Source organism: Otolemur garnettii, unplaced genomic scaffold (genome assembly GCF_000181295.1).
Source record: "Otolemur garnettii isolate 467f Iridium unplaced genomic scaffold, OtoGar3 scaffold00003, whole genome shotgun sequence".
NCBI lineage: Eukaryota > Metazoa > Chordata > Mammalia > Primates > Galagidae > Otolemur > Otolemur garnettii.
The window spans coordinates 39,806,380-39,819,390 of NW_003852398.1; the positions used below are offsets into that span (position 1 = coordinate 39,806,380).

Sequence of the window (13,011 nt, forward strand, 5' to 3'; positions counted from 1 at the left end):
TTCTTTTACCCAGCAAAGAACTAACTGTGAGCTGAAACACAAATGGTTCTTTATCTGAAAGAACTAAAACCATCCATTGGCTGCACACAGAAAAAGCAATAAACAATGACACACAAACCAGAAGGAACTGCATAATCCTTTCCTCAAAAATGTACTTTTTTTCTCATAAAAGCAGAAAGGGCAAACCAAACTAACATTTTAAACAGAAGAATGACATGGTTCCATGTATTTTTGGAAGGCACCAGAAAATAAAGCTTCTGCTGATAGGTAAAATAGGTTCATATTTTTATTTTTTCAAAGTAATTTCTTCATTCTCATGTAAAAACTAAGTGTCCATTTAGCTGCTCCCTTGAAAATGTGAAAAACTGGTCAAGAGTCCTCTACCCAAAACCAAAGGTCTGATCTGATTAAACAGGTATTTCAGAGTTTTCATGTCCTTCCTCGCTAAAGACTGTGTTCTGGGAAACTAGCATCCACAAAGGCACAACAAAATGGAAAAAGAGCATCGATGGTGAGAAAAGATGGTAAGTGAGAAAAGTCTGCATTCTTTGATGCATAAATGTTTTAAAATCAGCTATTTCAACAAGCCCTACTGAAGCATCTGACCAGCAGCCTTATCCTTGGAGCCCACATGAAGAGCCTGCATGACTTCAAGGCATGGGCCCTTGCATAGGAAGGATGATGCAAGCAAGAACAATGAGATTAAGCACATGATTTTCCAATATTAATAATACCCATACAACTATGAAGAATTAAAAAGGCACTGTAGTTGAAGCTATAGAATAACAGTCTTATAATCTAGGCTGAAAATAAAACAAAAACTAGAAAAGTGTAACTTCCTACATCTGTAATCTATAAACCATAGTTTGTTAATACAAAAGGGGCACCAAAAGTACAATAAGCATCTAAGTCCAAGTCACTTGAGTGTGTTTTACCAAAGGTTATGCTAAAAAAACCTGTCACCCATAAAAGTGCAAAATAAAACATTAATGCATGTCAAAATTAGAGTTCTTGCAACATTGTCCAAAAGCAGCAAACATAGCTGAACAAGGCCATGCATGTACTGTCACTAGCTATAAAGTAGTACTTACGACAAATTTTGAGTAAATGACGTACTTGAGATCAGTTATTTGCAATAATTGTTTAAAAAAGAAACTGTTTTACAAAAGATATATAGCATGAAGTCACATTACACTGACAAACATTTATCTGTAGTAAATGTAAATTTTATGACATCATCTAGAAAACTATCACTTTGCTTTTCCTGAACACTACTTGTTAGAGCAGTGCATAGTGTTCCTCCAAATAAAAAAAAAATATATAGTTTCTTTTAAGCCCCTACCATACACTTTTGCAAAACAATGAATTACACTTTTTTTTTTAAGTTGGTAGGACAAAGAAACTGGTAAAAGTACAGCTTTGAGAAGATCAAGGAGGGAAGACTTTTCACTGTATATACCCTCTTAAACACTATTACTGTATAATTTTTCAACATGTGATGCATTAGTTTTTCAAAAACATTTCACAAAAAATTGTTAGGACAATAAAGTAGAAGCATGTTCCAGTTTAAAGATCAATGCCAAACTTCTGAACTGGGGCATAATACTTACTCTGCATCTTTCACAACACTTTTGAGGGTTAATCACATGAACATCAATACAAACAAATGTAGATTCATCAAAAAATACAAATGTATTGGTCACAATTGTGTAGAAAAAAAACAAGCTGTAGTATCTGTTTTCCATGTAAGCTCACAGTATCTGTACTCAAAGTTTCTCTAAAATTATAACAAGTCCACTAATAATATAATTGAAAAGAATACTTCTGCACTATGAAACAGAAGATATGGGATTCAGAGGAGAGCCCATTTGAGTGAGGACTTTATCCAGCCATTGAAGAGGACCGTGAAGATGAATCTCAATCCAGCATGGGGTGCTGGTAACATCCTGCCGGTGATACTCTGCTCCCCAGCCCTATGAAAATAAACAGAGATCACAGCAAATCCCTCTTTGAACTGTCAACCAGTCTAAACCAATTTTACCATAAAATAAAGATACTTAAAAAATACAGATATACAGAATGTACTTAAAAAGAATATCATAAAACCGATCTTAGCCTTAACATGGAATTAAAAACAAGACAATAGCTACAGTATTCAAATATACGTGAATTTTTTAATAAGATATAATCCCTTTAATAAAAACCCTTAAGGCTAGATATGTCTCATAATTTTTTTTTTAATTTTATAAAGGTAATACAGTATAATACTTCATGATTAAAACATTAATATTTCTGCAGAGAAAGACATTCTCACTTAATGGGATAAATAAAAGCCACAAATCACCTCATGCAAGTTCATGTCAGATTTTGTTGCCAAAAATTTTTGTTTTTCAAGTTACTTTTATTTTCCTGGACTTATTGTCTGTTTTATTGCTTATGGTGGTCTTGGCTCAGGGAAACTGGGAGGGCATGGAAAGGAGACAAGTGCAGAAGATGGGGAAGTGGAGATTAACAAAGCGTCAAGAAAACAGTGAATCACGGTACTGAGTATCAAAAGGCAAAACCAGTACACAGCATTTAAATCCTCAAGGAACATGTGGATATAGTACAGGGTGCTTAAATGCTTCACTAAAATTCTTTCCATTTTTTTTTTTTTCACAAACTGTAATCTTTAAAATGTCAGTAAAATCAGGCCAAGAGTATAAATGATAAACTTGAAAAGGTCTTTGAACTTTGCAAATCCGTAATAACCAAACTTTGAAGCAAGTAAAATAATTATAGTACTTTAAAGAATTCTGTTAAGCTACCCTAATAGAATCTAATAATACTTGAAACTGTTAAAGCTAAAGAATTAAGAAAGGAATATTGACATTAAATGCTTTCAACTCAGTCCTATACAGTATCAGAATCAGTATCAATCACGAATTTTATAATGTCTGGACTACAAATGAAATCTTAGACCACTTTTAGACGTAAAGGTGGTTAAAATTATAAATTCAAGAAATTCACTTTAAAATCCCTTAAACCAGGTAGAAAGTAATTATTACCTTTAACAAAGAACTTTTTTCTATTATAACCTAAAGACATAATATATGTATTTACAGTGACTCAAATTACTTTACAGGGTACAACCCACTCACCTTGACAAAACTCATTCGAATGGTACACATTTTAGTGAGCTCATATACTGCCTCAAACCCATGGTTGACAGACTGAGCCAGAAGCTGAGCAAACTCCTGATTGTTAAAAATCTTGAGGCTACAGCTGCTAGGAATCTTACAGACAGTGGTAGGATGGAAGCCATGATGAAAGTTGCAGTTCCTGCTCTGTACAAAGATGCTGCTATCACTGAGGCATTCCGCATACACCTCCCCACCAACATAGTACAGATGAACACCTTGAAAAGACAGGCATTACGACAGTCAGTTTAACAAAGCATTATAATGAAACTAAAGAGGCTGTATGGTGCAACCAAAATACCTCCTGATCCAGAGCAGATTCCCAACAGCCTTTAGGTAGAAACTACCACTAGATGGCCTTCTGCTGCCAAAGATAAACAAGAGGTTACCGTCTGCCTAAAAGCTAAAATGGTCTTCAAATAACTAAGAGAAGTGAAGCTTCAAGTTGGCAGCTTAGGTTTTATCCCTTTTCCAACAACAGTTTATCATCTCTATGAGAGAAAGACGTAGCTAAAAAAGAGAACCCTAAAAATTACCTTCTGATGAGTGCTTTCAAATGAATAACTGGTGCTATCACAGTCATGTGGCAGATTTTACACTCTATTTTTGTTAAGAAGACAGCAACATTAAAAGAAAAGTAACATATGTAATTTCAGGTCACAGAGCTTTTAAATGGCAGATTTATTTTACTTTCCTTTATAAATGTTTTCGAATAGCCAGGCGCAGTGTGGCTCATGCCTATAATTCCAGCGCTCTGGGAGGCCAAGGTGGGAGGATCTCTTGAGCTCAGGAGTTCAAGACGAGCCTGAGCGAGAGTGAGATCCTGTCTCTACTAAAAACAGAAAAATAATCAGGCTGCTGTGGCAGTGCCGGTACTCCCAGCTACTCCGAAGGCTGAGGCAGGAGGATCACTTGAACCCAGGAGTTACAGCACTCTAGCCCAGGGCAAGAGAGTAAAACTGTCTCAAAAATCTTTTTCATATATTTAAAAGATATAAAAATGATATACGAAAAGTTTTAATATTAAAATTCAAATTGTATAATGAAAGCTGAAGTCACCAAGTATTTTCTCAACATACCCCTCCAGCAGCTCATTTACTTTTTTACTTAGAAAGGTAGAGAACTGTCATCAGTTTGGGAGACATCCTTTCAAACCTTTTAATATGCATTTAATTATACATCCTTATATGACATTTTAGTATGGTTTTGTATTTAAGTGCATGTGTGTGTGTCCAGTTTGCTTTTTAACACATTAATCAGAAACTTGCTCTTTTAAACTGAATAGATCTTAGACACTTCTCTATGCTCTAAAATATAAATCTGCCACTATACATATATTTTAAATGCAGTTAATCATATATGATATATAATAATTATAGAATGCAACTCTAGAAGGAATGAACATAACTTATTTAACTGTCTCCCAAGAGGAAACTTGGCGCTACTCTTCACCACTGAAAACGGTGCTTTTTAGCACCATCCCTCTACACAGACATCCTGACACATGTGAGTCACAGACTTGTTTTGTTTCTGAGCAAATAAAAATCAGCCATGAAAGGGCCCTAGAACTGTATACCAGCAAAAAAAGGGAAAATTGATTCCAGAATTTCAAAATTCACCAGCGTTTCCTTAAATTATTAAATTATTTCTACTTTAATTGAGGGGGGACTGATGTATAAAATTGAAGCATTTCTGGATGTAGTGTTTTTCTGAATCTCTTCTATAAGAAGTCCGATTGCAACTGTATTTATTTACCATTAGTTCTTGTTTTGGACCAAGACTCTCTGAAGTGAAAGAAGCAAAAAGCAGCAAGGGATGAAAACAAAACCTCTCAAGAAACAGGTAATACTCTCTACCTGGGATGAGTTTCCTTCCTGACCACATGAAGCATGAGTCTTTGACATTTCATTACAGTGTGAAAAGTGCCTTGTTTGTTGGGGCAACTATCTTGGAAGATAAACTGTAAACAGAACCTTGTTACCTGACTTTAAAAGACCCACAGGCTGGTGGTAAAGCCACTGAAGCCTTAGTGTCATTCATCTTGGACTTCCCACTTCTAACTCTGCTCTTCCAACATCATGGTGATTCTTACCATCATCTAAACCCAAAATACTCCACAAATGCCATAATTATAAAATTCTAATCTTTCACCAGCATTCAAATACAATGTTCCATAAGTATTTGTTATGTGTTTACTATAAACCAGGCACTGTTCTAGCTTCTGAGGATATTGTTGTGAACAAGGCAAGTTCCCATACAACTTATTCCAGTCACGGTAATATTAAAAAAAACAAAGAAAGTGGTAATATGATTTCAGATCTTAGTACTGGGAAGAAAAACTAAGCAGGATAAGGAAAAGGGGACTGATGAGGTCTCTAATTAACACATTATTCAATATCTGCAATTTGCGGCACAGGTCACACCTTAAACTTCTTTGTACACTTCTAGCACTTTATGAAATGCATGGTACACAACAAGTACAACAAATAACTGAATTCAATTAAATATATGGAAATGATAAGATTACCTTTCCCAATATGTCGCCTAGTGTTTTCAATTGTTGAATTACGATTAACATTTGACAATAACCCCAAACAGAATCTACTTTTGTTATTTGAAGGATCTGTGAATCCATCTACTAAAACACTAGTAGAAGATGCATGAAAAGCTTCCCCAACACGATTGTTTAATTCATAGTAGACAATTGAACACCAATGTTTGGGCTCTTCATAGGCAACAGGCTGAACGTCTGTGAACAAACCAAATAGAAAAACAATTTAATAAACAAGTATCAGAAACTTCAGATTTCTTTATGTGTTGTGTTTACCCTTTAGCTCAACCCAAGTACTACACGAAAAGAAAATTTTCAGATATTTCACATATAGCTCACTGTTGTTCCTAGGTTTGAGTCTATAGCAAACAAAAAATACCAGAAATAGGCTTAAATGTTGTAATTTTAAAAATTATATCTATCTTAGTTGGTTCAGGCTGCTATAATAAAATCCCACAGACTGAATGGCTTGAACAATAAAAATTATTTCTCATTGTCTCGGGTACTGAGAAGTCCATGATCAAGATGCCAGCACATCTGATGTTTGATGAGGGCCCACTTCCCTGCTTGTAGACAGCCACCTTCTCACTGTGTATCTTTCCTACTCTGTGCTTGAGGACAGAGAAGGGATTCTTTCTTCCTTTTCTCACAGGGGTACTAATCCCATCATAAAGACCCCATACTCATGAGCTCATCTTAACCTAATTACCTCCTGAAGGCCTCCATCCCCAAATACCAACACTTGAGGGGCTAGACTTCAACATGTGCATTTGGGGAGGACATAATTCAGAATACAGCAACAACATCACATTTTGATTTTTTTTCTAGCAGAAATTAGTTCAGGTTTAAATTTGAGACAAAACTTCTTTTACAGCAATTTCAAAGATTTAAAGTTACTATCTGTAAAACTATTCTAAACAAAAATAAGCTAAAAAATCTGAGATTCTCAGCAAATTGGGAATAGTGGGGAATTTCCTCAACTTGATATAGAACATCTACATACGATCTACAGCTAACATACTTAACAGTGAGAAACTAGACACTTTCTTGCTAAGATCAGTAATAAGGCGAGGATGTCTCCTCACTCTTTTTAATGTAATACAGGAAGTCCTCACTAATGCTATAAAGAAACAAAAGGTACAGATCTGGAAGAAAGAGCAACTGTATGTGTTGGCAAATTATGTGATTGTCTATTCAGAAAACATGAAAAAACTAACAAAAAATCCCTCATGAAACTAGTAAGCAATTACAGCAAGGCTGCAAGATAGAGAGTACAAAGGTAAAGGTCAACAGCTTTCCTACTGTACCAGCAATGAACAAACGGAATCTGAAACTCAAAAGTCATTACCATTTACATTAGAATGCCCCCAAAATGAAATACTTAGGTACAAATTTAACAAAATAAAAACATGATCTATACAAGGAAAACTTCAAAACTCTGACGAAGAAATCAAACAACTAAAAAAGTGAAGAGACATTTCATGTTTAAGGATAAGACGACCCAATACTGTCAAGATGTCAGTGCTTCCTAGCTTGACCTACAGATTATATAATGCCAATCCCAGCAAGTTATTTTGTGGATACTGAGAAAATGATTCTGAAATTTATATCAAGAGGAGAAAGACCTAGAATAGCCAATATTGAAAGAAAAGAACAAAGTTGAAGGACTGACAGTAACTGACTTTAAGACATACCCATAAAGGTACAATAATCCAGACAATACGGTATTAGTAAGAGAACAGACAAATATGACCTTAAACAATTAAGTTTGCAAACTCAAACTAGAAAAAGGGTTATAATACCTCACTGCTGATTATCACTATGGTCACCACATAGACAAGGGGAGTACTTTGAAGATAACTGTAGTGATATTCAGCAATGAGGTATATGCAGCCTTTTTCTAGAATGAGTTTGTGAACTTAAATTATCTGACCCAGACAACAGCTCTAATGTCCACTCCAGGCATCAGTGCATAGCTTCCCAAGGGGAGTGCCTCACAGGTGACTGGAGCGATATTCAGCAATGAGGTATGCAGCACTTTTTCTAGGATTTCTTAACTGTCTCATCTTACAGATCAAAGGATAGAGAACCCTGAGATAGACCTATATAAATACAGCCAGCTGACCTTTGAAAAGGAAAAAAGGCAACACAATGAAGAAAAAAATAGCCTTTTCAATAAGTGATGCAAGAACTGGACATTCACATGCAAAAAACAAAATAAAACAAAACAAAATACCCTAGACACAGACCTATGTTCTTCACAAAAATTAACTCAAGATGAATCAGATCTAAATGTAAAATGCCAAACTATAAAACTTATACATGAGAAAATCTAGCAGACTTTGGGTATGGCAATGACTTTTTAAGGTATAATATCTGAAAAAAATAATTGGTAAGCTGAACTTGATTAAAATGAAAAACTTTTGCTCTGAGAAAGACACTCTAGAGAATCAGAAGACAAGCCAATTAGACAAGAAAACACTAAGGGTGCCAAAAGAATGTATACACATTTCAAGCGAGGTCCTCTGCACATATTATTACTCATGGAAGTAGAATTGAATTACAGTAGCACTGTGTGATATGACTTTTACTCCAAAGACAACATAAATCAAATGCTAGCATCACCATGAGACAGGAGGGACAGTCGAAGAAAATGGCACAAGCATGGTTGTTGTCCAAGGAACACGAGACCACTCTGAAGTGGTGTTTGAAATTTCAGAATGTTGTGCAAGTACGACAACAATGGAAACCTGAGGGTACACACAGCCTCCAACATGCCTAACACCTGCACACATTGGTGAGAGTTTTGAGAGGCACGTACTGTGTTTGATGTGTGCAAGAGGAGATCTGCGAGGCCTCGCCCAGCAACAAATCCTGCTGCTTCTGCTAAGGTGTTTACACGCTCACCACATAAAACTTTCAAACAGTATGCACGTGAGACAGGAGTTAGCAGGACAAGCACATGACACATTCCTGAAACCGTTAAGTGGAAAGTTTTCAACCCAAGATTATTACATGTACCACATGAGAACTTACTTCAATGAGAATTTGCCAGGACAATGGGTAGGCTGTAGAGGTGCAGTTATGTTTCCCTCACATTCTCCTGACTTAATACCCCTTGGCTTCTACCTAAAAGGGCCTTAAAGGATGCAGTGTACCAAAGAAAACCAGCTACACTGGTGGCACTTCAGGAAGAAATTGAAAACAGCATGCAGAGAAACAAGCAGACACTTTGGTCAGCACTGCTCAAGCAGTAGTTCACCACAGTCAGGTGTCTGTCTGGATGCTGACAATAACCACTTTGAGCACCTCTTATGATTGCAGAAGTCAAACATGACTTGTATTCATCTTTTGTTATCGGTATATATAGAGTATTACAATTTTAATACAGTTTTTTCCTTCCTTAAAATGTATATACATGTTTTGGCACTCTCTGTATTTACAAAACATTATTTGCTACAGGACTCTATAATCCAAAACATATAAAGAAATCCTAAAACTAAACAGCAACAAACAAGCTAACTAACATATGAGCAAAAGACATGGAGGACACCTCACCACAAACTAAGAGTTGTCAAGTAGCATGTGAAAAGATACTCATCATGTCATTAAAGAACTGCAAATCAAAACAGTAAGAAGATACTACTACACACCTGTTAGAATGGCTAAAATCCAAGCCAATGACAATACCAAATGCTGCTTAGAATGTGAAGCACCAGGAACTCTCATTCATAGCTGGGGGTGGGGTGGGGGGAATGGTACAACCACTTTGGAAAACAGTTTGACAGCTTCTTACAAAACTAAACACACTCTTAACATATGATCCAGCAATCATGCTCCTCAGTATTTACTCACATGTATTGAAAACCATTATCTACAGAAAAACCTGCACATGGATGTTTACAGCAGCCTTATTCACAACTGCCAGATTGTAGAAGCAAGCCAGATGTCCTTCAGTAAGTGAATGGATAAAAACAATTGTGGTACATTGAGACGACAGATTACTATTAAGAGCTAAAAAGAAATGAGCTATGAAGCTATGAGAAGACACCGAGGAACCCTAAACACATTACTACTAACTGCAAGAATCCCGTCTGAAAAGGCTACATACTATATGATTCCAACATACAACATTCTGGAAAAGGCTACACTATGGAAACAGTGGCTGTAAAGGGTTAGGGGAGAAAAGGATAAATAGAGCACAGAGGAATTTTAGGAAAGTAAAAAAATTCTTTATGGTATCGTAACACTGTATACATGTTTTAAAAAGTCATAGAATACATAAACCAAGGATGGCCCAAACCTTAACTATGGATTTGGGTAATAACTGTGTTAGAGAAGGTTCATTAACTGTGACAAATGTGCCACTGTGGTGCAGGATGCTGATAAGAAGGGAGGCTATTCATGTGTGGGGAAAGGAGGTCCGTGAGAACTCTCTGTACTTTCCACTCAATTCTGCTGTGAATCCAAAACTGAACTAAAAAATAAAGTCCTTTTTTTTTTTAAACAAAAGAAAGAAAAACAACTAAATAAGCATTATCTTTGGGTAAAAATGGTATTGTTCTGAATTGTACATGACAGAACTGTCTGTGGTTTGTACCTGATATAAAATATTGGCCAAACTTGAGTCAACGACTTATAATCGATCCAATGATTGAGAGGGACACATGAAACCTGTTCACCCAGGTGTCTATCTTGGAGCTGAAATCAGAGGCTAGGGCACCAGCTACATACACTGGAGCTGGCAGGTTCAAACCCAGCCCCGGCATGCCAAAAAAGAAAATGACGATTACAACAAAAAAATAGCCAGGCGTTGTGGCAGGTGCCTGTAGTCCCAGCTACTTGGGAGGCAAAGGCAAAAGAATTGCTTAAGCCTAAGAGTTTGAGGTTGCTGTGAGCTGTGACACCATGACTCTGTCTCAGAAAAAAAAAAAAAAAAAAAGGAAGGGATAAAAAAATGAGAAAAACTTAAGACCAATCATGTGGTCTATGTAGGCAGTATAAAAGAGTTGGCTAACTTATCTTTTTTTTTTTTTTGAGAGTAGTTTAACTTTTAAATCTCACTTCTGATTATTCAACTGCTAAGAATTCAGAGGAGGGAGGACAAAGGAAAGTAAACCAACATGAACTCGTAGAGAAAAGTCCTAAGCACTCAGATTTTAAACAAGTTTATTAAAAAAAGATGAAACAAGGACAGGCGCATAACCAAAGATACATACAAATAAGGAGCAGGTAGTTAGTAAGAACAATGTCAGGAAAGCTAGAGCAAAGAATCAGAAGTTTGTAGAAAAACACGCTAAACAAAACTGAAAAGGCAATTTGGTTAGGCTGAAAAGAAGAAGGAAAGCACTGCCTGGGCTCACTGTAAAGGACATGTACTAATGTTAACAGGTGTCGGAGGCACCGATTTCCTTTTCTGTCACTTTTCTGTTGGAGAAGGGAGAAAATACAAATACAAATGAGAAGAAATTCTGATGAGAAAAGATATTTACAAGAGAAAACTTGAGTGTCATCTTCCTCTAAAAGGCCTCAGTTGTTTGGATAAGACAAATTACATTCCAATGGACATCTGACATATAACACTATTCAATAGCATTCTGATGTCTGGAGAATCCGGATTGCAGGATAACAGAAGAAAAGAAAAATAGCAGGTAGAGTAAACATAGCCTATTATTTTCAAAGAACACTTTAAAATTATAATCTACAGTATGGATCATAGCTTGATCCAATGCTGTGTGCTAAGATCATTACAGATACTGACTAATTTAATTAATAAACTAATAATTCCTATCTATTTTATAAATCAGACAATTTAGGCTTAGAGATTTAATGAGCATCCTACATTGCAAAGAAGTAGAGGAGTAAGAATTCAAATACAGAAATTCATGATCTGAGTTATTCTGCAGTAAATGAAAATAGATTCCATGAATTAGAAGTAAATTAGCATAACAAAATTCCTAAATTCTAGACTTTAAAAAGCAAAAACATTATTCAAAAATTAACAAAACTATTAGAGGGCCTGAAATTTAACTTGGGAACCTGAGATACAGGCATTCGGTATTATCACAAGATACATACAAAACACACGCACAGACAGTTTCAGGAAATGTGTAACATTATAAACTTGAGAACTTAGGAGCTTAAAGTTTCAAAACAAAGTGGTTAAAAATGTACAAGTTTTCAGTTCTCAATTAAAAAAACCCAGATGTTCAAAGGAATACCAAATGACAAATCATTTCATACATACTAAGATGGTCATTATCCAAAAATACAGAAAACAAGTGCTAGTGGACATGTGGAGAAATTGGAACTCTGGTGTACTGTTGGGATTATATTATAGAATGGTATAGCAGCCACTGTGAAAAATAGTATGGCTGTTCCTCAAAAACTTAAAAAAAGAATTACCAAATACTCCTGCAATTTCACTGCTAAGTATATACCTAAAAGGACTCAAAGCAGAGTCTTAAAGAGACATTTTGTACACCTATGTCTATAGCAGCATTATTCACAATAGTCAAAAAGTGGAAGCAGGCTCAGCACCTCTAGCTCAAGTGGCTAGGGTGCCAGCCACATACACTGAAGCTGGCGGGTTTGAATCCAGCCTGGGCCTGCCAAACAACAATGACAACTACAATCAAAAAATAGCCAGGCATTGTAGCAGGCGCCTGTAATCCCAGCTACTTGGGAGGCTGAAGCAAGAGAATCGCTTAAGCCCAAGAGTTAGAGGTTGCTGTGAGCTGTGATGCCACAGCACTCTACCCAGGGTGACAGTTTGAGACTGTCTCAAAAAAAAAAAAAAAAAATCGGAAGCAACTCAAGTAGCCATCAGTGAACAAATGGATAAACGAAATGTGGTATACACATACAACACAATATTATTCACCCCTAAAAAGAAATGAAATTCTGACATATGCTACAACACAGATGAATCCTGAGGAGAGTAAGTTAAGTGAAATTAGCTAGTCAAAAAAGACAAATACTGCATGATTCCACTTACACGAGGTACATGGAGTCAAAATCAGAAACAGAAAGAACAATGGTTGCCAAGGGGTAGGGCAGGGAAAATAGGGGGTTATTGTTTAATGGGTACAAAGTTTCAGTTTTATAAAGTGAAAAGAGTTACAGAGATTGAGAATGGTAATGGTCACACAAAATTGTGAATGTATTCAATGCCACTGAACTGTATACTTAAAAACAGTTAAGATGACAAATTTTATGGTTATGCATATTTACCACCACCAAAAAAAAAAAAAGAAAGAAAGAAAGAAAACTGGGGGGAAA

At 36.0% G+C, this 13,011-nt stretch overlaps 1 protein-coding gene across 3 annotated transcripts in view; it reads right to left on the reverse strand.

The window, feature by feature from the left end:
- Window positions 1-790: 790 nt before the first annotated feature.
- SMAD5 (SMAD family member 5) overlaps window positions 791-13,011 on the reverse strand; it is a 50,403-nt gene continuing 38,182 nt past the window's right edge. For 2 of the 3 annotated variants that reach the window (XM_023516078.1, XM_023516075.1), the window contains exons 5-7: window positions 5,707-5,928; window positions 3,141-3,397; window positions 1,143-1,973 (exon numbers count right to left, since the gene is read on the reverse strand). In XM_023516078.1, coding sequence (XP_023371846.1) covers window positions 1,830-1,973; window positions 3,141-3,397; window positions 5,707-5,928 — 623 coding nt within the window. In that variant the 3' untranslated portion in view covers window positions 1,143-1,829. Of the gene's footprint in view, window positions 1,974-3,140; window positions 3,398-5,706; window positions 5,929-13,011 lie in introns of all 3 variants that reach the window. The other variant, XM_023516073.1, reaches the window with a different exon arrangement.